At 41.1% G+C, this 25,893-nt stretch overlaps 1 protein-coding gene across 1 annotated transcript in view; it reads right to left on the bottom strand.

Moving 5' to 3' along the window:
* Window positions 1-25,893, bottom strand: part of LOC136883584 (uncharacterized) — a 49,471-nt gene that overhangs the window by 10,486 nt on the left and 13,092 nt on the right. Inside the window, exons 2-4 of the mRNA XM_067155980.2 lie at window positions 10,078-10,267; window positions 7,523-7,627; window positions 5,858-5,980 (exon numbers count right to left, since the gene is read on the bottom strand). Coding sequence (XP_067012081.1) covers window positions 5,858-5,980; window positions 7,523-7,627; window positions 10,078-10,266 — 417 coding nt within the window. The 5' untranslated portion in view covers window position 10,267. The remainder of the gene's footprint in view (window positions 1-5,857; window positions 5,981-7,522; window positions 7,628-10,077; window positions 10,268-25,893) is intronic.

The following is a 25,893-nucleotide window of genomic DNA, read 5'->3' as shown; positions in this document are numbered from 1 at the left end:
GAAACCACGGAAAGCCATCTTCAGGACTGTTGACTGCTGCCAGGACGCAAGCTCACAGCTGCGCGCTCCAAACCGCACGGCAAAAGAAACACCTAAACCTAACTGTATAACTATACTAATCACAAGAGAGAACATTTGACGAGAAGTGCTACTATAACCATTACATGCCATGCAGTGAGGTATGGTGGTTGTTCTGAGTTAAATCATGTTTCTAATGGAACTTGTATTCCGCGTTCAACTGGGATATATTCTTAATCTAGAACTCCATGTTGATGTTTTCTTATAGTATGACCTCTTTACAGTCCGGCTCCATGGCTAAATGGTTAGCGTGCTGGCCTTTGGTCACAGGGGTTCCGGGTTCGATTCCCGGCAGGGTCGGGAATTTTAACCATCATTGGTTAATTTCCCTGGCACGGGGGCTGAGTGTATGTGTTGTCTTCATCATCATTTCATCCTCATTACGACGCGCAGGTCGGCTACTGGCGTCAAATCAAAACACCTGCACCTGGCGAGCCAAACCCGTCCTGGGATTTCATTGTACCTCTTTACAGCCACTAATATGGCCACATGCATGTGTGTGTTTTTAATGAAGTTTCTGAACAGCGTTCTGTGCCTTTGTTTTTTTACAGATGCATGAAGACGAGCCTGCAATTGCCGGCAAATATCGTACCGGATGCCCGGTGAATTTGCCACATTTATTAGATATAGAGCATCTCCTTAATAAAACACAAACTATGTTTCTGTATTCTTCATATAAGATATTGAAATGTTTCATTTGAGCTTTTAGACAAAGAAGAGAAAGCAACCCGGAAAACAAGTTACTTTTTCTTTGGAAATGTGTTTTTAAAAAATCCCTGGATGGTCTGTATGGTATGGTCTGACACCGTGGTTAGCCGGTTCGATTCCCGTTGGTCGAAACAATTTCACCATCAGAATGTTGGGTGGCAGGGTAGGAGAGGTGGTGGTGTAGAATTTCTGATCATAATATTGCGTGTCAGAAGTCTCGATTCGATTCAATTAAATGAAATTCCAAACCTCTGCGCAGTGCTCCTATGGAGTGAGGACATATTACGCTGTAGATGGTGATTCGTCCGTTGGACGGAGACATAAAGCTTTGATCGGATCCCTTAGTGCTATTCGACAGGAGTAGGCTATGTGCCGGCACCGGATTTCACCCTCTCCCTTCCTCACGTCATTCATTTCATCTCATTAACTCCTCTGATGGAGTTGACGTCAGGAAGGGCATCCGGTCATAAAAACTCGCTACGAAGATTCATCTGACTTCATACCCGACAAGGGACAAGGGTTGGACGTACATACAATATATGTGATTCTATGCAATTCTCTCGCAAACACATAGTCTTTTTTTTTTTTTTTCTCCGTGCCGTTGTTTTAAACATTTCGATTTCCTGAGACACGTTTTAAGGAATTTACAAAAATATTTTAAAGAGTTGACTATTTTTCTTCCGTTAGCATACATTTCTTTCCGTTGTTGTTTAAATTCTCTAATTAACTACTTTTCTCATACGTTCTTAATTAACGCTACGATAGATGAAGTGACAGATACAATAATACCGAACCATTTCTTTTGAAGTCGATTTCTCTTTAATGCAACTGAAATAAATGGAAATGGTTTATTGTAGTGTTACCTAATTTTCACAACATTAATTAAATTATCCAAAAACACATCAAACTAACACTTCACTTCCACCAGACTTGGCAGTCTGAACAACACCGGGAAGGAAGCCTGCGGACCTGGCCATGGATCCTGGCTGACGAGAAAGGGTTTGAGCTCCCATTCGTCGTTTCCTTTGCGGGTGAGTGGGAGTCGAAGGTTCTCCAAAGAAAAGGGTACTTTTCCTTAGAATTTGTCTTAGAAGATACGCATGATCTTTTCTCGTATGTATGTATGATTGTTTATATTTATGCAATGAAATTAATTTCCTGATCTGCCCCTGAGCTTTTACAGCAAGGAATCGGTATGTGTTACAGCAGTAAAGTTCTAACTGGAAAATTGTTTGTATTATTTAACTATCGGCTGTGCAATTTGAAAACCATATGAATATCTACAGCTTAGAATAAACAGTTATCATAATCATAAAACTTCGTAAATTTATTTCCCCATTTAAACTACAACTAAGAAAGAGTTTGCTTATTAATGCTTATGGATTTGGTGAGGACTATGACCTGTGAAATCTCAAAAAGCTTTTAAAGGGAAACCGATGAAGTAAAGAGTTAGAGTTCTGGAAATGACAGTGCAAGAAGGAAGACATTTTCTGCTGAAAAATGGGAAAGAAAGATTTACGAAGAAGTTTTATATTCTGCCAATAGCTTCCTCTTGTGATTTTTAAAAATATCATTTACTAATAGTTTTCTTTTTTTAACAAGTACTATTTTGACTTCTTAAACATAAATGATTTAGTTGACTATTTTTTAAATGATTAGTGCACACATAACCTGGAACAATTAACAGGATGTAAGCGGGAAAGCGTTTGATTATAGGATGTGGAAGGTTGTTCGTAAGTTAGAGGAACTGTACATTGTTAGTAGTGAAGCAAGGGGAATTGGATGATGTAATCTAGATCATTTCAGCTGAACGTCTTCAAATAGAGAGGAAGCCAGCTTAATAATCACATTTAAAATAGAAAAGGGTAAAAAATTTCCTTGGCGTTTGTCTTAAAATATATCAATGATTTTTTCTTACTTGTGATTCAATGCTATTAAATATAATAATATTCCATATGTCTGTTTAAATGTGTTTCAGGATAGCGCTCTCTGGATGAAATATGTTTACTTGCAGCGTCAGGAAGCACTTGACGTGAAACAGGAGACCAGAAATTAGTAAGTAACCTGCATGGGTTTCTTGACGTTTTGTTTCAGAGAGACGTTAGACCGATTACAATGGATACAGAACACTATTGACATGCGTTGCAGGATTTATTGCTGTCATAAACGCTACATTTCTTAATAGCTTTACTTAAAGAAAGCATAGTTCAAATGCAAGAAATAATTTACAGGCCATTTTATTTATTTATTTATTTATTTATTTATTTATTTGTATGCTTTTTAAAATATGTTTTTAGTGTGCACGAGTAACCTGTACACGAATAATCGAGAGTTTACTATTATTACACTGTTTGGTGAAGTTGTTAGAATTTAATGGTGGTTTCGTAAATTTATATTTATTTAGGATGAATGCGAAGTTTATTTCGTTCAGTCCCATTGACTGTAGTGTATTTTTTTTTAATATTTTCACCTCCGTACAGGCCATGAAGGCCCTTTGAGGAGTGGAAGGTAAAGGCTTCCACCATTGTTAACCTCGGCACGTGATGGGGTAGAGTGGTTAGCTCTACGCCCGGCCGCCTTTGCCCCCAGGAATTAACCTGGTACTCATTTTTGGTGTAGGCTGAGTGAACCTCAAGGCCATATGCACCTCCGGAAGTGGAGATCTCGGTTCTTAAATTTTACGACTTCCTGACGGGGATTCGAACCCACGTCCTTCCGGACGAACCGAGCACGCCTTTACCGCCTCGGCCAGGCAGCCCCTGACTGTAGTGTAGTTTGCATTAATTCAGATACCTTCCTTTTACGTTCCTTTTCGTTTGTCGTCATAACAGAGTTTCCCTAACCATCAGCGCCCTAGAATGTTCAAGTTCTCCCAAATTCTTCCAGGTTTTGGAATTCTTCCTGTTTATCTTATGGAAGTGGTTGAGAGAATGATCATTTTGTTTCCCCACACAGCCCCTAGGATTCCCCTGCGTGTCATGAGATGTGACTGTCAGGGACCCCAGAGACTCTTATCTTGGGAGCATACCATTGTTTTAGTAGTGTAATATAAACACTGGTCTTGCAAACAAATATTAAGATATCTCTTCTAAAACTCAAAGGAAAGAATCCTCTTCTCATTAATCCCCAAAATTAATATTTTACACTACACTACCCTCTGAATTATAAGTTGAAGAATCCTTAACTTGATTCTACTAAACAGTTTAGTCTTCGCTCAAGCCAATCACCCCCTTGCTATAACGCTAATTATTATTGTACGTACATGTATCACGTCCATAACCGTAGGAACAATATCATCCTCCTTTTGATTTTCCTATATTTTATTCTTGGCCTTCTTACGGGGAATAGTGGTGCTCTTCATTTACATTGCTAGCCTAGCATCCAGTGAATTATTTTACGCCTCCTTAAATAATCTCGTAATTATTTTACTATCAATTACTCTGATCTGCGCCTCTCTCATAGATCCATATTTTTTAAATATATTTACCAAAAATATGGATCTCATATCTATTGATATGACAACTAATACTTCGAATATAGAGGCCACTCCTCATTTAATTAAACTCTACAATAAACCTAATCACTTGATTAACTTAATACTAGTAAATTATGTATTTCTCACTCTAATCGTAATTGTAAAAATCACAAACATCTTCCAAGGACCTTTGCGACAAAAATTCTAATGGCGAAACCTATACGAGTATCTCAACAACGCCTTATTAGACTTACCCGCTTCTTCTGACATTTCCGCTTGATGAAGCTTCGAATCCCTTCTTGGCTTGTGTTTAATAATTCAAATTGCTACCGGTCTATTCCTAGCTATACATTATACTGCAAGTGTAGATTTACCTTTCTCTAGTGTCGCTCACATTCGCCGTGATGTTAGTGATGATAATTTTGTTTCCCCATACAGACCCTGGGATTCCACGGAATCCCCTGCGTGTCGTGAGAGGTGACAGAAAGGGACTCCACGGGTCCCTTAGCTAAATCCTAGCATCGGTTCCACTTACTTGTGTCAGGCCCCTTACGTCCATCTTTCCTAACCAGCCTCCCTTGTCGTTTCCGATCCCTACGATATTTGGTTTGCAAGGCCTAGGGAGACTTTCCTTTTCAGGCCCTTCGTGGCCCTTTCAATTTTTTGCCGATACCTTCATTCTTCGAAGTGTCAGACCTCTTTTATTTTGTCTTCGGATTAGTGTTGCCCAGTTGTAGTTCCTCTTAGAACAATAATCACCACTACCAGTCATCATCATCATCATCATCACCTGTACCTTGATCGTAGAAAAATATACACGAAGACAGGCTGAATGAATTAGTCGGAAATTTCTAGCCTTCTGAGCCTAGCTCTCAGTTCAGTTAGTTTCTGTTTCGAAGTGCTCAAGTAAGCGAATGGCTCAGATGGAAATTTCTGACCTCCGGAGCCCAGCTCACGGATCAGTCCGTTGTTAATGGAAAGTTCTCAACTAAACCAATTTACGTAAAATAAAATTCTTGCTGGACAAAATTGCAGCACCTGGACGTTTGAGAAAACTGTAAGTATAGTTAGTGAAACGTAAATCCAATAACATTATTATTATTATTATTGTTAATATATGGGGGCTTCATTAATTCCATTCCTGACCCGGTCCAATGACTGGAAACAGGCTGTGGATTTTCATTATTAATGTACAAAAATTTAGATGACAGAATAGAAGGCGAACATTTAAAGATGTGTTCTATTTCGTTTACGTACTCTGCTTTTTTACCCCCTTAATTACTCGATACGTTAGACTCTAAATACATAGAAATGTGCAAGCAATTGCTTGCCATATAATTTTAAAATATCGATCCTTTAAGACTTGGTAGGAATAAAGAACGTGATACAGTATCTCTTCGTCTGTCACAACATTTTGTTGGCTATATTGAAACAGACCGATTTGAGTATGTGTGCTCAAGTGCTTCTGATGTGTGCAATAGAAGAAGAAGTAGGTTGTTTTGCAGATATTGCGAGGACAGTGGAGGAAGAAGGAACATAATATACCCTCAACCACTCCGTCACCAAGTTCACATCGGTCGGTATTTGAGAGCTTACCTGCATGGGAGAGCCATTGTCGACCTTGTCGATACCATCACCTCCTGTCCCTCCGGTGATGAAGGCTGAGAGGATCTTGAGACCCATGGACAGGATGTTGGTCCATGGAGACTGGTAGGATCCCTGAGAAATAATTTAAAATATAAATTCAAGGAACAACATTCGTTGGGAAGTGATATACAAAAGATGGTTTTAAAATGCGGGAAAAACTAGTAAAGGAGTTATGAAAATATGAAAGAAGTAATAATTTTGAACACCCGAATATAACTTTTACTATACGGGATAGAAACAACAATTTCTAACACTTATTATACAGGATTATTCAAAGGGTTGTGTAGGCACTGAAGTAACCCATAGAGAGATATAGGCCCTACAACAACTTTCGATACAGGATTATTCAAAGGGTTGTGTAGGCACTGAAGTAACCCATAGAGAGATATAGGCCCTACAACAACTTTCGAAAGTATTATTATGTGCACATGCGACTCCCAGCCTTCTGGAAGTCCACTCCGGTATTTTTTGGAAGAGATGAATGAGTCAGGCCGGAGACGTCCCAGCGGGCCTGAGGCATGTGACCTCTTCTTGTATTGTGCTTTTCGTCTGGTGTCTCCGTGGATTTTCTGGAAGGGGAAACCAGGAAGTTCCTATTCTGGTCGTGCCCAGAATATACTAGAGCTTCATCACCAGGTATATAAAAGCAGGCTCGCCGTGAACACGTTGTCATTGAGTAGTGTTGTGTAGTAGTTTAGCTGGTGCTGTGTTATTGTCTTGTCGTGTGATGTGTGTTAAGTAGTTCAGTGTGTGGAGCAGTCACGTGAGTTATCGGCTTTGTCTGGAGTCGAGCCAAGTGGACAGTAGACGTGCGTCGTGTCAGGAAACACTCTTTATGTTCGAAGCTGCGTGCAATGGAGCTGCTGTGTGAAGTGACTGGTAGGTGCGAATCCAAGTGGAAGATGAGACGGAAGGATTGCCGGTTCTAGACATTAATTAGTGAAGTGCTGTCATTCGTTCTCGATTATTATTGTGTGTGTTCCCTGTGGTGGGGGTGGCCCCAGAGGCTCTCAACTTGCAGAGCGTGGATTGGCGACCACGGAGTACACTGGTATCCAAAAGTTAAGCATAAGTTACGATTAGTGTTACACAGAGAATGGTTGCCTAGTTGTACTTCCTCTTAAACAATAATCACCACCACCGCTTATTAGCCTGCCTATTTTAGCCTTAATAAATGCCTAAACTTTCGGTTTCTGGTGATTAGTTAAACCCATCGTCCGCCCTGAATGTCTCTAGTCACGAACATGGCCTCTGAATGTACTCGAGATATCTAAAATTCATATGACCAATTTTGCGCAGACGGCTTGGTACACAAACAATTACGGCTGCTATATATTTACTCTCATCACAGTTGTAGTATCGATTATCGTAGACTACTGTATGGTATCGACCCTCTAGTATGAAAGATCAGTCGGAAATCTATTGCTCCGTCACTGCATTGTCTACGTAGGAATCTTACAGTGGTGTATCAGCGACTGGTCATTTTACGATTGAAGAAACCTAAAGACTTAAAGAGCTTAAATGTTTTTAACATTTACAATCGATGAAATTAAATTATGGTTCCCTTCTAGGAACCTTATGTTTTGATAAATAGTATTGTCATAGAAAATTTACCGTATCAGTATCCAGACTGTCAGACTTGGTCGGGCTCTGCTGCGGGTTGAATATCAGCTGCATCAGTGTACTCAGCATGTTGCTCCATGAGAATCCCTCCTGTGACTAGAACACACGTGAATTTAATCCTTTTATTAAGCTAGTGGAGAAATACATTGAGATATTACTTAATAATAAAAATAATAATATGAGTAAAATAAGAGAAGAGATTTTTTAAAAGTAAGTTTTGAGAATGGGAGGATTCGAAGGAAGAATGAAAAGAAAACCTGGTCCAAAGTGGTCTGGATAAAGGAGAATAAAGCACAATGGAATGATGAAGGAATACTGAGAAAGACGGAAGAGGAAAAAACAAGGAAGGATGAACAGAAATGGACACGTAGTCCCTAGAAGGGATCATTGTAAATAATAATAATAATAATAATAATACAGAAAATGCCACTCTTCCTTTCCCGGATGACCAGTTAATCTTCACTCGTAGCAGTAATTTCGAATTTGATTAACCTTATTAAAAAGTTTATTCGCGAAGAGAGATTAAAATTGTTCGCACTTAGTAAGGAATGTAGATACGTTTTTTAAAATTAGGCTGCTGCCTTTCATGTTAATTCTCGTCATAGCGTATTTTGAAAATTCTAAAATACCGTCTTTATACTACTGATGTGAACATTTTCATTATTATTTATGAAACAATAAAAGCAGTTACCAGTCACGTTGAAGTTTTGTTGAATAATTCACTTCACAACGTGTTATTTCATACAGAATAATTATTTTCATAGTCATTGACAAGACCTACATCAAAACACGGTTCTGTTTTTAAGATTTTTCATTGTTATTTACAAATACGCACAAATCACTTTAACTTTAAAACAAAAATAACATGCACGTAAAGGTTAAGCGTCTTGCTTTGAATTAAGCCTGTGCTTGGTCTCTTCCCCGTGTCGTTTACACTATGTAAGAACCTTTCCCTGCCGCATAATTGAGGCAGATTTCTGTAGGGTATTTCAGTAAAAGTATGTAAAAATTAATGAGGAATTAGGTGATACTCTGCTGAACATTTTGCGATAGAAAACTTAAGATATGAGGAGCCAGCTGGAGGAACTATAAACTTCAACGCAGACTTTCACGACCATTAAATGACAATATAGTAATTTGGGGATATTAGGTCTGTGACAGCTGGCGCTACCAAAATGGTCTTCAGAGCAATAGGAATGAAAAATGAAATCAATTAATGGCAGTTGTCACGTTGAATCTTTTAAAAAGGAACCACTTTTCCCTTTGCGAATATCAAATGATCATAAATATATCTCTCCGTCATGGCCATCCATCAACGGTTGCTAATTTCAGATGGCAACCAATCATAAGACATAGCCTGCACGGTTGCTATGGTTACACTTCCGTCACACATTTTGTCGCGTCACATAACACAAGACATATTTATGTCAAAAAAAAAAAAAGGACGGCTGTGTACTGAGTAGATCATGACTAGCCTGCATAGTTGTCTTCGATATCTTTCTCCTTGACTATGGAGGCCCTGGAATGAACTACAATTTTAACAGGCCCTTTCTGTTTTGAGTTTAGTTACTATGGAGTGACAATAATTGCCATTAACAGTTTTTGTTCTGCATTCTTATTGCTCTCAAGACGATCTTGGTAGCAAGATCCAATCGCTTCCACCTACAGTAGTTGTAACACGACCTAATACCCCCAAAATATTAAAAAAATATGCATTTATTTGTTTGCTTATTTGACAATATGAAGGTATACAGGCCAAAGCTCAATTATGCACCTTCGTAACATATGAAATTTAAGCTCTAAATAGATCAAAACAAAAATAATAATAATAATAAGAAGAAGAAGAACGAAAAGAAGAAAACGAATAATAAGAACGTAATCGAAAAATTAAAACTGCAAACCAACAAACATAATAAAATAGGCTATATAGGCCTACTAGCCATAGAAAATTAATCAACCGTTTAGAAAAAGAACAACAAAAACGTATGAGAACCCGTCATTCCAGCAAAAAGGAATTAAATAATGATTAAGATTTAGTAACAATTGACTGTATTTGCTTATTGAACAATCTAGTGCCAGCGAATAAATCAACTTGAGCAGCAATTGAATTATAAACCGATAGTATTTTAACTAATGTTGAATTAGAATGATGAACTCTCCTGGATTTTGAGATGTAAAATAGTATTTGCTGTCGTGATTTTACTTGTAGTACATGAAAAGGGATGAAAGTAATTCTTGACGGTCAATTTTTCCATTTAAAATTTTCCTCAATATTTGTAATGAAATTCTCCTGCTTTTCAAAGACGTAAAATTGAATAAAACGTAATGCCAGGTCTATCACTATCACTGTTTTCTGGATTATATACATCAACTAAATGTAAATAACATGTAAACATCAGCTGTACTGTGAAAAATACATAATTAGAATTTGGAAAGAATCGTAGTATCTATAGAGGGAGCTACGCGTTTGTTTCCAAAATGGCTGCTCGACCGGCAGAGGAATTGTGTCGTTAGCTGAATGATGTGTCATTAATCACCTCACTGACCTGTATTTGATTCGTGGAGACGTCATCCAGGTCATTGTCGATGGCCACCTTCTTCAGTGCGTTGGGTTTTTCAGCGAACTTCCGGGCCTCTGGTCCCACCGCCTGTTGGGGGAATCCCAGCACGGAGATCACGTGACTACAGGCTATCAGCCCTATAAGCGCGTAAGCGAACTGCTGCCTGCTATGCATCCTGCAAAAAAGAAAAGTTCATTGTTAGTCAAGTGCTGCTGCCTTAAAATTAGATTGGTGTGCGTGTTTAGAGAGGTAGAGAGGGATCTCAAACGCGGTCCAATTTGGACTATTGGAAAGGATAAGGATAGGAAAGAGTCGAGGATTTTTACCCCGTCTAGTTACAAGATTTAACCGTGTCAGTGTCTAGTCTGGTTCTTTCATATCGCCAAAATGAATTCGTGAAAGAAGAAACATGATCAAACGAAGTATTAGTCCCGAAGATTCAGAGAGGGAATTCAGCAGCGGTTCGAAAAGCTTACAACACTTATTATCAACAAATGTTCTGAAATATATGAACCCTTTATCTTTGACTGTCAAATTATCATTATTGTCTGATGAAATTTCGATGTAGAGTACTTTATTACACAAAATAGACATGTTCATAAATCCATGGTCATTTTCTTAACGTCCCGTTGCATGAAGCAAAAAAACTGACATTATTTTCCATTGTTATAAAATATGGTATCTATCACTACCAATCTGCCCGGATCCATGGCTAAATGGTTAGCGTGCTGGTCTTTCGTTCATGGGGCTCCGGGTTTGATTCCCGGCCGGGACGGGGATTTTAACTTTCATTGGTTAATTCTAATCTCTCGAGGATTGAGTGTGTGTTCCGTCTTCATCGTCAGAATTAATCATAGGTTTCTTATTTATAATTTGCTAACGTCGCACCGACACTGCTAGGTCTTACGGCGACGATTCATCATAGGTTAGGCCCCAGCCTCACCGACGCGCAGGTCGCCTATAAGGAGTCAACTCGAAAGACTTGCACCAGGCCTCTCCAGAGGCCATACAACATTAAATTGAACCACTGATCTGCATTTAGTGTCGTCACCCTGGTGGCAGATTCCCTATCTGCTGTTGTCTTCCTAATCTTTTCTTAAATAATTGCAAAGAATTTGGAAATTTGTTGCACATCTCCCTTGGTATATTATTCCAATCCCCAACTCCTCTCCCTCTAAACGAATATTTACCCCCAATTTGTCCTCTTGTATTCCCTGTGATTCGGTACTATCTCGGAAAATCGGGGATTTATAGCAACTCTGAGTCCAAACCATGCCCCATCACAATACCAACCCTGACAGAAACACGCAGTGGTGAATACTTCCCTCAACATAGATTTGGCGTCACGAAGGCCATCTGCCCGTAAAACTGGAACAGATCACATGTGCGACATAGTTCGGAACCACGATCCCACCAGGTTGTAAGAAAAGCAGCGGAAGCAGAAAATGAAGACCGATGTTAGGAGATTACAAATGCGTTCGATCTTATTGATCTTCTTCTACCGCTTTTCCCACACATGTGCGGGTCGGCCCTGTTTTACGGCTGGATGCCCTTCCTATATTGAAGGATATATTGCATGTTTCTGTGGTGGTTGGTAGTGTAGTGTCTGAATATGAAGAGGAAAGTGTTGGAACAAACACAAACACCCAGTCCCCGAGCCAGAAGAATTAATCAAACTCGATTAAAATTCCCGACCCGGTCGGGAATCGAACCCGGGATTCTCTGAACCGAAGGCCTCAACGCTGACCATTCAGCCAGTGTTCTATCTTACTGATATACGGCATATATTTGGAAAAGTAAATATAATGGCAACAATAGAAATTTTAATGAAAAGCATTCAAAAATATATATATTTTTTTTGCGTATACATGAACAATTATTTCGTTTTACTATTCAATTTTTACAGGTAAATTAATATTAATTTTATTCTTTCTTTCTTTCTTTCTTTCTTTCTTTCTTTCTTTCTTTCTTTCTTTCTTAATCCGTTTACTCTCCAGGGTTGGTTTTTCCCTCGCACTACAGAGCGACTACACCTATACCGCCTCCAGGGCGGTGTCCTGGCGCGTGAGACTTTGGGTTGGGGGATACAACTAGGAAGGAGGACCAGTGTCTCGATCAGTTGGCCTCACCTGCTACTATGCTGAACAGGGACCTTGTTGGGGGATGGGAAGCTCGGACGGAGGAAGAGGGAAGGAAGCGGCCGTGGTCTTAAGTTAGGTGCCATTCTAGCATTTGCTTCGAGGAGAAGTGGGAAACCACGGAAAACTACTTCAAGGATGGCTGAGGTGGGAATCGAATCCCCCCGCCCCCCTCTACTCACTGACCTCCCGAGGCTGAGCACTCGTACCGCTTTTCAAATTTCGTGGCAGAACCGGGAATCGAGTCCGGGCCTCCGGAGAGGTGGCAGCTAATCACACTAACTTCTACTACTCCACAGAGGCGATATTATTTCTTAATACAGTAATAACGAAATGTCATGCCTTGAGTCTGGCCCTGCAGGGTCGAATGGAAGTAGCGATGCGACAGTTCAACTAATCCAGTTCTATTTTTACTCTGGTATGCTTGCAGTACTTTTGAGTTATTCATAAAACCAACCAAGTAAGGCGAAGGTTTTCAAACGAGCGATACACTGTCTGGGGCATGCCACTGGTGCTCTTAAGTACTAAAAGCCTGCATCCAAATACATCCTCTTCACTCTGGGTCAGTGCCTATTTTGTGCGAGAAAGAGGTTACGTCAACGGGACTTCACACTACTTAAATGTGTGCCATTCATTAGTCAGGTACAAGACGGGACAACTTCCGTCATGTCCACACTACAAGATGCAAATCACGTGACCACAAGTGTATTATTATGGAAATGTGCCGTTTAGACTTGACCTTGTTCAATTCAGTGAGCTGTAAACGTCATTAACTAGGCGCGGTTATTAACCTGGACTTGAACCGTACATAATGAGATGTTAACAAAATCTGGCTCTTTGGCTGGATTTCCGTAGCGAAGACAAAGGCCATGGTTATAAGTAAAGTCATTCAATAACGTCAAGTTGAAATAAAGCTCGGTGTCTCCAAAAACAGTAAAAGAAGTCGGTGGAACGTAAAACTATTATTATTATTATTATTATTATTATTATTATTATTATTATTATTATTATTATTATTATTATTATTATTAATTTCACATCGTTATGCCCTACTCAGTAGCACGGTTGAACTTGCTTAGCTGATGTGTTGGCCTTCTTTCCCGACTTTAAATATCGATTTTCTTTAAATTCTCTTCAGCCATTTTCTCGTGATGCGTGCGCATGCATATAAATAGATAGATAGACAGACAGACAGACAGACAGACAGACAGACATTACAGAAAATTAAAAAGGGCATTTTCCTTGTTACTTTGGATATGGCCGATAGAGAAATACCATTCTTTTTAAATTCTGAGTAATGTACAGAAAAAAAAACTCTTATTTTATATATATATATATATATATATATATATATATATATATATATAGAAAGAGAGAGAGAGAGAGAGATTTTAGTTGCCATCGGCATAGAACTTCAGCAGGTTGACTACTTTCAGCATTCTCCTTCTGTGATAAAGATTACTAGAATATTTCTGCTATTGGGGAATTACATAATACGTCTCTTGCTGCTACCACGTTTTAAAGAATGGAAGTTTGTGTGTTCTGAGAAGCCTGACTCTGATCACCCGCATTTGGTGCACGACCCGAATTGAGGTCATCCACTGCAGGTGCCCAGCCACCTAACGGTCTGCGTTGCATTCCTAACCTACTCTTAACGACCCTGGCTGGCCTGAGGCCATTGTGAGCACAAAAAACAGGATGCATCTCACTTTCTTTGCCTCACACTGCGCAACACTTCACCTCCTAGAATAACGGTAACCAAGAGTAGGTACCAGAACTGGAAATAAACAAACAATAGTGACGTAGGCTGTGCTACAGTTTCGTTAGGTATTGATTTCTTTTAAACCAGAGCGTAATGTTTGAAAAGTTTCTGAAGCGGAGGCATATCATTCAGAGAGGAATTACATTTTTGGCCACGTAATGTGGATGGATAACAGCAGTAGACAAAACGAGTGTTTAACCAAGTTTACTAGAGCAAGAATGGCAACCAGTGGATCTAAGGAGTAAAGCAAGATTTGACAGAGATTGGAATATCAAATGTTTAATTTTTACAATCAGCTTTACGCCGCACCGACACAGATAGGTCTTATGGCTAGGAGTGGGAAGGAAGCGTCCGTGGCCTTAACGTACAGCTCCAGCATTTGCCTGGTGTGAAATGGGAAACCACGAAAAACCGTCTTCAGGGCTGCCGTCAGTGGGGTTCGAACCCACCATTTCCCGAATGCAAGGTGATAGCTACGTGACCCGAACCGCGCAGCAACTTGCTCGGTATACTTTCATTTATTGTTGTATTTTGTTACCTTATTGTGTTCATAATACTCTTAAAATGTTCTGATTTCTCTTAAATTTAAAGTGTAAATATTTTTCATTATCTAATATCCGTAGCGTAACGGTTAGCGTAATGTGCTGGCTTCCTCGGAGGTCCACCTTCGATTCCCGGTACTGGCAATGATTTTAAAATTTTTGTTGCTAGTGGCTCTACGTCGCACCGACACAGATAGGTCTTATGACGACGATGGGACAGGAAAGGGCTAGGAGTTGGAAGGAAGCGGCCGTGCCTTAATTAAGGTACAACCCCAGCATTTGCCTGGTGTGAAAATGGGAAACAACGGAAAACCATTTTCAGGGCTGTCGACAGTGGGATTCGAACCCACTATCTGCCGAATGCAAGCTCACAGCCGCGTGCCACTAACCGCTCGGCCAAGTCGCCCGGTGATGATTTAAGAATGGCGGGAGGTTTGATATGTGGTTATTTAGCTCACCTCCATTGGGCGTGTGCCATTGAAGAGCTACACCACCTCGGGTCGACGACACGACCGTTTTCTGCAGGTACTGTATGCATAATGTGGTGATTCTTCTTGCACCAAAAGGCGAAACACATTTTTCTCTCTGAAACCCCTATACCCAACTACTCGAAATTTGTTTCGAACGGTGGTACTGTCTGGCCAAGAATCATGGAGGAAAATACAATTTGTGTCAGATTTTCCAGCAGGGTTACTATGTACAATTAGAATCACCCATTGCTGTATCTTGTATCATTGATCCACACTAGGGTTAAGTTAGTGCAATATTTTCAACAGCGCCAACTAAGTCTTTATGAGAAAAGTCATCTCCGTACAGACCATGACCCTGGAGGGGTGGAAGGTAAAGGCTTCCACTATCCGTAACCTCGGCACTTGATGGGGTAGAGTAGTTAGCTCTACGCTCGGCTGCCTTTGCCCCCAGGAATTAACCTGGTACTCATTTTTGGCGCAGGCTGAGTGTACCGCAGTGCCATGTGCACCTCCGGAAGTGGAAATTTCGTTTCTTAAATTTTACCACACCCTGACGGGAATCGAACCCACGTCCTTCCGCGTGCTTTATGAGAAAAATATATTTTTCTTTCATGCCAATTTTATCTTTGACAAATCAGGACAAATCAGGACAATTGACAGTCCCGCCAGACGTTTTGAAGGCTGCAGGACATTGGGTCAAAAATCAGAATTGTTCCGCTAAAATCGGGAGATATCCCTAGTCACTTTTAATATCCTGCGTCCGACAGCTATTGCATTTAACTTTCTTTTGATTATTTAATTTGGGAATGTAAACATAATGTGGTTAAGTGTGAGATAGGTCCGAGAGCGCTTACTTCGACACTGAACAAGGCTCTAAGAATTACGAAAGAGAGGAATCGTCACGCTGATCATTGGTAACCTCGTAATCCGCAGGCTTAGCAGTGATCGTTTGGTAGGTCGCCGTGTCTAATGTAAATTAAGAACCCCCGGGAATAGTGTATGTCAAAGGTTGATGTAATCAACAGAGCTCCACAATGATACAGGCGAGTTAAGAAGTTCATACCTGTCTACTGTTTGAGCTATAGGAACAGTCGTTACTATGAAACAGTAAACCCTAGTGGGGCGATGATAAATGGTGGGTAGTTGCAAGATTAGAAAAGAAAGTGAAAGGACAAACCGAAGATCCTGGAGAAAACTTGTCGCAACTCCGCTTTGCCCAACGCAAAAATTGTTCACGCAGTGGCAGAGGCGTAGCGGAAGTCCTGGCTGGGATACGGAATCTCATTCATCTCATTCTCTAAACATTCGTCATAAATTCAGAACAGTCTAACGTTTTAGTCTTCTCGTAAACTAACTTGTGGCTATGCGGTTTTGGTCACGTAGCTGTCACCTTGCATTCGGGGATTCGAACCCTCACTGTCAGCAGCCCTGTTCATGCTTTTCCGTGCTTTCCCATTTTCACAACAGGAAAATACTGTGGCTTTAAGGCCACGATCGTTTTTCATCAATCACTACTGATCTGCATTTAGGGCAGTCGCCCAGGTGGCAGATTTCGTATCTGTTGTTTTCCTAGCCTTTTGTTAAATGATGGTAAGTGGTAAGTTATTCCAAACCCTAACTCCCCTTCCTATAAACGAATATTTGTCCCAATATGTCCTCTTGATGTCCAACTTTCTCTTCATATTGTGAACTTTCCTACTTTTAAAGACACGACTCAAACTTATTCGCTTACTAATATCATTCCACGCCATCTCTCCACTGATAGCTCTGAGCATGACAAGCAGATTAGAATAGATGTAGGATGCGATAGTTACGTAGAAATGAAAAGGTTAGCACAGGATAGGGTGGCATGGAGTGCTGCATCAAACCGGTATATGGACTGTTGACGCAAACAACAAAAACAACAACAACAGAGTAACATCATCTGCAAAGAGCCTTATCTCTGATTCCACTTCCTCACTCATATCATATATGTATATATATTATATAAGAAAACATAAAGGTCCAATAATACTGCCTTGAAAAATTCCCCTCTTAATTATTACAGGGACAGATAAAGCTTCGCCTACTCTAATTCTCTGAGATCTATTTTCTAGAAATATAGCCAACCATTCAGTCACTCTTTTGTCTAGTCCAGTTGCACTCATTTTTGCCAGTAGTTTCCCATGATCCACCATATCAAATACCTTAGACAGGTCAATCGCGACACAGTCCATTTGACCTCCTGAATCCAGGATATCTGCTATATCATGCTGGTATCCTACAAGTTGAGCTTCCTAAAACTGAACTGCCTTCTATCGAACCTGTTATTAATTTTGCAAACATGTCTGATATAATAAGAAAGAATGCTTTCCTAAAGTTTACGTGCAATGCATGTCAAACTGAATGGCCTGTAATTTTCAGCTTTATGTCTATCACCCTTTCCTTTATACACAGGGGCTAGTATAGCAACTCTCCATTCATTTGGTATAGCTCCTTCATGCAAACATAATCAAGTAAGTACTTCAGATATAGTATTATATCTTTCCCACTCTTAGCCCTTTCTTTTCCCAAAGCCGCCATAAGACCTATGCTGCGTGTCGGAAAGTCTTCTCGTAGATTTCTTGTTCTAAAATACTCCCTCCCTTTGAAAACATATTATTTACCTTCTGCAGTCGAAGTTTAAGTGACCAGTTCTCTACAATATTTCAAAAAGATCACTAAGAACTACAAGCTTGCTTTTCAGATTTTTAATGGCGAATTCCCACTGTTGATCAGTGATTGAGTGTTGCCTTCTTATGCCAAGATTCCCTTTAACGACAATCCATGTGAATTGTTCTAGAAATTCCCTTCAGAGACGTGTAATTAACGTTTTAAATCAATGTTTCGTGGTAGTTCTGCTCATGTCTAAGTCTGCGACTTGCAGTGTCCACCCAGCTGATTGGATTTGGAGAACGACAGCCCACATAGGTTCAGTTAAACGTAATAATATTGTTGTACGTGGGTTGACGTTCGGTATTTACTTTCTCCACGTGTTTGTCAGAGAAAGTATTACTGAAAATGACTGCAGTAATCTGTCATCTTCTCTAATACTTTATACAGATGTCGAGCTTGCTAATATCGTTTTTCATTGTGCTCGTACAGCATAGCAAATGAAAGCGTTGCGACCAGGAAATGGGGCAGATTCGGACTGCCGGCTGAGGACAATCTCATTCCTGCTTTTGTTGTACTACAATGAAGAAAGTGTTGAGTGTCACATAACTGTGAGTGGTCTGACGTGTCGGTACAACTCTATTCCTATTGAGATTAAAAACTTTCTGAGGTTCAGATTTGTCCCTATGGGTGGGGACATAGGATAAATCCCCGATGTCTTCCGCGTGTCGTAAGGGATGCCTTCAAAAGATCCCAGCTTCGGATACTACATCCACGGTATTTCCTGTCTGCCATAAAATGCAACTAAAAGGGGCCCGCGGGACTCTTAACTTGGGAGCGTGGGTTGGCGACCACGGGGCTCTTAGCTGAGGCCTGACATTGCTTCCACTTACCTGTGCCAGTATCCTCACTTTCGTCTGTCCTATCCGACCTTCCTTGATCAACCCTTGTTTTTTTCCGACCCCAACGGCATTTGGTTTACGAGACCTAGGGTGTATTTCATTGTCACGGCAATCGGTTCCCTTCCTTTCTTTGGCCGATACCTTCATTTTTCGAAGTGTCGGACTCCTACAACTTTTTTCTTCCTGATTAGTGTTATATAGTGTTGCTTAGTTGTATAGTCCTAAGTGTGATCGCATGCACTTCACGCATTCCTGCGCATTATAACTCATTTTAAACTTCTCCAGAATATTTATTTTAGCGTTCAAATGGGATGCTTTTCCACGTACAGTCCAGAGCATACGTTTTATAACCGTTAGACTCTCTAATAAGAATCATTGTTGTGAATCGGGGAGAGTGGCGTAGCTCTGTCTACTGTTAAAAGACTTCTTATGAGGTTCAATTGACCAAAGGGTTGATGCTGAATGCTTTCTGGGCTGATTTCTTCTTCCACAACCTACCCGTTCTACAACGTACAGCTGTTGACATACTACCTCTTACGTACAACGTTGTCATTTCCTATTCTTAACATATTGACAGTATTGGCTTGTTTTATTGGTCTGATGACATTTTCCCTTTTTCCAGCGTACCCTTCTTACCTGAACTTTGCTTTCTCTGTTTTGGCAGGCAGACCATATTTTGATATAGAGCCGTTAGCAACTATGCTTTTTGTTTTGTTCTGTTGATTGAAAGAGAAGGATTCTACATAATTGATGTCGCAAAAATGTAATAACCGTGGCGGGGTAACGGTTCCTCATTGTGTGGTAGCTGTAAAGGGAGATGGTAGATATCATGGCTGCTCAGTTTCTTATTTATTATACGACACAGATAAGTACAGCCAAGAGTTAAGAGTAAGTTGGGTAAACTGTATTTTCTAGCTGGTGAAGATTCACGTCGTATGTCATAACACCGACTGGTAATTACTATAAGAACAGGACCGAATATTGGACTGAGATGTTCGGTATTATTTATGAATTGACGGTGGACGGTGAATTGTTTCACTAGAAAAAAAAAAAAGAACCTGTGCAAAATTGCGTAATGTCACTGGTCATCAGTAAAGTGGCTCTCTTCCCAATTCGAATGCTGGCAAATGAGATGGAAATAATTCGTAGGAGAGATTGCTGGTTCTGGTGGTGACCATTATTTTTAAAGGGAAGTACAACTAGGTAGCTGTCCCCAGTTCTTCATACATATCCGGCCAGTTACACAAGAAATCAGTGGAAGAGCTTCCACTCCGTTAGAATGCCGTAGCCTCGAATAGGTAGACCAGGAAACGGTATCAGAGTAACCTCATTTCTACATCCTCAAGAGCATTCCTGAGCGATTGCGACACCCACGACACATCCTCCTTCAGTAGTACACTTGTTACTGTGATTCACTGCTTACTTCCAAGACTGAAAATTATCCAACGCAGTCATTAAAAGCACGTACAAATCATTCTGAAGACCATGGTTGGAATACTTATATACTCTAGGGTTCCTGACGTTGGAGCAAAGTGCGATTCATTCTCTATATAATTGCATTTTGCAAAATCATATTAGAGTAAGTACATTGAATGGTCTACATTACAAACTTGTCCGGTTCCATGGTTAAATGGTTAGAGTGCTGGACTTTTGCCCAATTCGATTTTCGGCCGGGTCGGGGATTAGAAATCATCTTAGGTAGAACCCATCCTCACAGATATGCAGTTCGCCTATACGGCCGTCTACTAGAACAAGACCTGGACCTGGCCTCTCCAGAAGCCATACGCCATTATTATTATTATTATTATTGGGAGAAACAATTTGCTCTATCACTCTCATAGGACACAAGCTATGAGGATTGACCGCTAGAAGAGAACAGTTATGGTTAGGTCGGAGAGAATTTGAGGACAGAAACCAAGAGAAAAGACGAGGAAGAAATAGGCCTTCCGAATAAAACATGACGTTGGAACACGAGGGGTTTGAGTGGTAATGGATCCAATCAGAAGAAGAAGAAGAAGAAGAAGTAAACTCGTGTCCTCTTCATGAGGTGGTGCAGCTCTTTTCAGTCACACTCACAATGGAGGTGAGCTGCAGGTGCCATTTCAACTACTGTACATACCAACCCTCCTGCCATTCTTAAATTTCTGGCAGTATCGGGAATCGTACCCGCGTCCCCGAGGTTGGTAGCTAATAACACTGAACGTTGCGCTACGGAGATGGACAGTGCAGTTAGGGGCTCGGAGCTGTGAGCTTGCATCCGTGAGATAGTAGGTTCGATTCCCACTATCGGCAGCCCTGAAGATGGTTTCCCGTGGTTTTCCATTTTCACACCAGGCTGTACCTTAATTAAGGCCCCGGCCGCTTCCTTCCCACTCTTAGCCCTTTCCTATTCCATCGTTGCCATAAGACCTGTCTGTGTCGGTGCGACTGAAACGTAGGGCCACTAGAAAAAAAAGTCTACCTCAATTTTATTTATTTACTCGTCAGAAGCATACTTAATCATAGTTAAAAATAAAACATTAATTAAACTATTTACAAAAATTAACAGACAAAGGAAATAAACCAAATTTACTGCACATCTAGATGGTGTTTTTCCAAAACTGAGCCACACCTACGACATTGTCATCAGCAAGCATTAAATCTTGCTCTGAGCATGAAAATGGGCAGAGAGGACATTGTTACATATGGTTCACTGTTTGTTCTTCACCGCAGTCGCACTTGCTGTCCATAACTTAAGTGAGGACTTAGCCCTGCCGCCAGCAGTTCAGAGACCTCCAAACACTCCAGTCTTCATTGTAGCCAGCCGGAAGTTGTTCACGCGGCTCCATCCATTCTTGCTGCTTAGATTTCCGCAGGGAAAGTCTTTCCTTTTATGGTGGTCCTTTCAAGGGCTTTGATGTCTGGAGGAAGCTTTTCCTGGATTTCAGCCTAGATTGAGATTGTTGATGACCAAACAGCGCGTGAGCTTCAACGTTCTCAACCTTCAGTCGTTCTTGATCGGCAGCGGCTTCTCTACGAATACCTCAATAGTAGAAATGAGTGATTTTCATCCAGGCAACTGGAGTAAGTTCTTCTTTTTTTAACTTTTTCCTAGCCTTTTCCCAATTGTGATCGGCTCTGTGTGCGGATTTGGCCTAGATTTACAGCCAGATGCTTTTTTTTTTTTACGCCAGCCATATCTGGAGGGATGTATTTCTGTGGTAGTTAGCAGTGTGGCGCTGTGTTGTATGCATATGAAGAAATGGGCATTAAGACGTATCTAAACACTCCGTCCCCGAGGTAGAGGAATTAATCAGACGCAGCTAAATTTCTGGGGCCGACGGAGATCGAACCCATGACTCTCTGAACCGGAGGTCGCTATGCGAACCATTAATTGAAAGAGCTAGGCAGTTGGAGTCAGTCTAGGATTACTACATTTTTAACATAATATTTTTAATATATTATGATTCAATAAACTCCTACACCCAGTGAACAAATGGCATCGCGATTCTGGTCTCAGAAATGGTAGGACATGCTGACCTCGGAACATCCACTCCTACGCCAAAGCCGGTGACCGGCAGTTAGTAGACCAAGGATATGTGAGTCGTGTATTGCAAAGGACTGTTTTTATTTTTTTTACTTAAAATAGTCCACTGAAGTGTTGTGTACTTTACTTTCTTTGTACGTAGACTTTCATAAACAAACACTAAATTGTGGCGCAGAGAAAGTGTTGTCTGTTCGAAGGGTTTCTGCTGTACAAGTTCTTTTTTTCCTGCGAGACTCAGCTGTAGCACGCTGCTCAACAGAGACTAGGTCACCTTCTCATTGGGTCAATGTAGTCCGTGACACTTGCTTACTCTGCGCAGCTTGTGGCACAGTTCAGCCAGTGTCATATCGCATTCTCAGTTTTTCTCCGTCATACATTGTTTTCACCATCCTTGTTCATGGACATCGCTTTAGTACCTTTGTATTTCTGGGGACAACGTCATTTGAGAGTGTTTAGCTGTAGAAACACCGTGTCAGTGACTTCCAACACGGGATAGAACTTCTGCCGAAACAAAATTCTAACACCTTAGCATCCCTTAAAAATCAGTTGTAATTGGAAGGACGTTAAACAAATAATGTATTTATTTATTTATTTATTTATTTATTTATTTATTTAATGTCTGCCTCCGTAGTGTAACAATTAGTGTTTTTAGCTGCCGTGTTCGATTCCCGGTACTGCCAGAAATTTAAGAATGGCAGGGCTGGTATGTGTTTGAAATGGTACATCCAGCTCACCTCCATTGGGGGTGTGTCTGAAAAGAGCTGCACCACCTCGGGATGAGGACACGAGTTTAAAAAAAATGTATTTGTGCATTAATTTAAGAAGTTAAGTAAGTGGTAGTGATTGCTCCTTTAGGGTTAAAACTGCGTAATTATTATCCTCACGTAACAGTAAGGCGAGTTAAGGGGGTGTATTCTGCCAGAAAGCAGGCCCGAACCTCCGCAGAGGTGTGCATGAGCCGGAGTTTACGTACGGTAGAGTGGCCAGTTCTTTTCCATTCCTTTTCTTTCTTTCTTTCTTTCTTTCTTTATCTGTTTACCCTCCAGGGTTGGTTTTTCGATCGGACTCGGCGAGGGATCCCACATCTACCGCCTCAAGGGCAGTGCCCTGGAGTTTCAGACTCTGGGTCGGGGAATACAACTGGGGAGGATGACCAGTACCTCGCCCTGGCGGCCTCACCTGCTATGCTGAACAGGGGCCTTGCGGGGGGATGGGAAGATTGGAAGGGATAGACAAGGAAGAGGGAAGGAAGTTAGGTAACATCCCGCCATTTGCCTGGAGGAGAAGTGGAAAACCACGGAAAACCACTTCCAGGATGGCTGAGGTAGGAATCGAACCCACCTCTACTCAGTTGACCTCTCGAGGCTGACCCCGTTCCAGCTCTCGTACCACTTTTCAAATTTCGTGGCAGAGCCGGGAATCGAACCAGGACCTCCGTGGGTGGCAGCTAATCACACTAACCACTACACCACGGAGGTGGACTTTTCCATTCCTCCATTCCCTTACCCCCTCCAACAGCTCGTGGCAACCCATCCAAATCTTGACCACGCCCAATGTTGCTTAACTTCGGAGATCTCACGGGATCCGGTGTTTCAACACAGGTACTGCCGTTGGCACTAAGGGGAGTTGGAGAACGAAAAATCAAAAAAATATTGGGTCACTTAGGACCAGGCGGAATCAACATTTGTTGAGCTTTCCTCCCTGCCTAATAGTTCTTCATTGGCCATTCGGTTAGGGGCGCGCTGCTGTGATCTTGCATCCGGGAGATAGTGGGTTCGAATCCCACTGTCGGCAGCCCTGAAGATGGTTTTCTGTGGTTTCCCATTTTCACACCAGGCAAATGCTGGGGCTGTACCTTAATTAAGGCCACGGTCGCTTCCTTCCAACTCCTAGGCCTTTCCTATTCCACCGTCGCCATAAGACGTAAAGCCTCTAGCAATAGTTCCTCATTTTCAGATTGTTGTAATTTCTGTTCCTGCGACCAAGTACGTTGTGTTGGTTTCTTCTCGCCCTCCTCAAATCTCCTTGTATAAACAATTTTCCTGATTACATTTCTATTCTGCAGATTTGATGATAATTAAGTCTATTGTTATTCGTTCTTTCCAAATGACTTATAAATTGAATTCATCGCAGTCTCATTGCGTCAGTAAGTTTATATATTTTTAAGTATATTTCTGAGTTGGGTTTAAGAACAGGTATTCCATTTTTAATTCTTGGCCCTAAAATTTTTCTTATGATTTTACTCTTCTTAATCTCTAATTGTTCCTTTAAATTTTTACGGTGTAAATTGACGGTTGTCCGCCTCTGTGGTGTAGTGGTTAGTGTGATTAGCTGCCACCCTCGGAGGCCAGTGTTCGATTCCCGGCTCTCCACGAAATTGTTTTGAAAAGTGGTACGAGGGCTGGAACGGGGTCTACTGAGTAGAGGTGGGTTCGATTCCCACCTCATCTATCCTAGAAGTGGTTTTCAGTGGTCTCCCACTTCTCTTCCAGGCAAATGCCGGGATGGTACCTAACTTAAGGCCACGGCCGCTTCCTTCTCTCTTCCTTGTCTATCCCTTCCAATCTTCCCATCCCCCCCGCAAGGCCCCTGTTCAGCATAGCAGGTGAGGTCGCCTGGGCGAGGTACTGGTCATCCTCCCCAGTTGTATTCCCCGACCCAGAGTCTGAAACTCCAGGGCACTGCCCTTGAGGCGGTAGAGGTGGGATCCCTCGCTGAGTCCGCGCGAAAAACCAACCCTGGAGGGTAAGCTGATTAAGAAGAAAAAAAAAATTCAGGGTTTCTGAAGCACAAAGAGCTTCAGCTTTGATTACTGTTAAGTAATGACGAATTGTACTGTTCCAACACTTTCTCTATATATAATTAATTAATGTCGAAAAATTAACTGAGATGGCCTTGGAAGAATCAAGAGAATTTATATTGGACGAGAAAGAATAAAGACCAACAAAGACGCAGATGATATTGCGGTGTTGGCAGAAACGGAAGACGAATTGGAAGTTTTGGCGGTGCGTATTGTTAAGAGTGAGGGAAAAGTTTGGAATGAAGCTGAACATTGGCAAGACGAAAGGGATGAAAACTGGAAAGAAAGTGCACACTGTTAATGAATTACTAAAGGTAATGTTGTTGGAACAGGTCTCAGTATTTGGGAAGTTTGGAGACTTGGAATGGAAGCTGTACTAAGGAACTAAGAACCAGAATTTCTATGAGAAAGAGAGCTTTTGGTAAGGTAAATGGTTTGCTGACGACCTGGGGCTTCCCAGTTGAATTGAAGAAGGAGTTTTCTTGTTCTTTTGTGTGGAGTGTGGTGTCTGACACTGTGAAACGTAGTCAATCAAAAATAAAGAGATATTTGTAAAGCTTTGAAATATGGTTGTGGAGAAATGTGGAGATTGTAAAATGGACTGACAGAATGATGATGTACTGAGGAGGTTAGGAGAGGAGAGGACGTGGTGAGGATAATAGAAAAGAGTCACATCCTTAGAAGGAATTGTCTGCTACAGTGGATCGTGGAGGTGAAAATAGAAGTAAGTAGGAGGAAACACTTTGGAATTCTAATGGATGTGAAGAAAGAAAGAAAGAAATTAGTAACGAATGAAGGAAGCTACGGACAGAGGAAAATGGAGGAAGCCCAGTTGATACCTGTCTGAGGACAGATTTTCAGAAGAAGATGGTTTCCCATGTTACCAAATGATTTAAGAATTTCCTGATTCATTTTGGGGTATTATTTATGTAACTTGTTCACGAATGGCGAATTCCCTTTTAAAGTCAAAATGACTCCATTTTGACGTACTTCTAATGAACCTCATATTTTCAAGTTCACGTGACATAAG

The sequence above is a fragment of the Anabrus simplex genome, chromosome 11 (assembly GCF_040414725.1).
Source record: "Anabrus simplex isolate iqAnaSimp1 chromosome 11, ASM4041472v1, whole genome shotgun sequence".
Lineage (NCBI taxonomy): Eukaryota > Metazoa > Arthropoda > Insecta > Orthoptera > Tettigoniidae > Anabrus > Anabrus simplex.
This window is presented reverse-complemented; position numbering and strand designations above follow the sequence as displayed.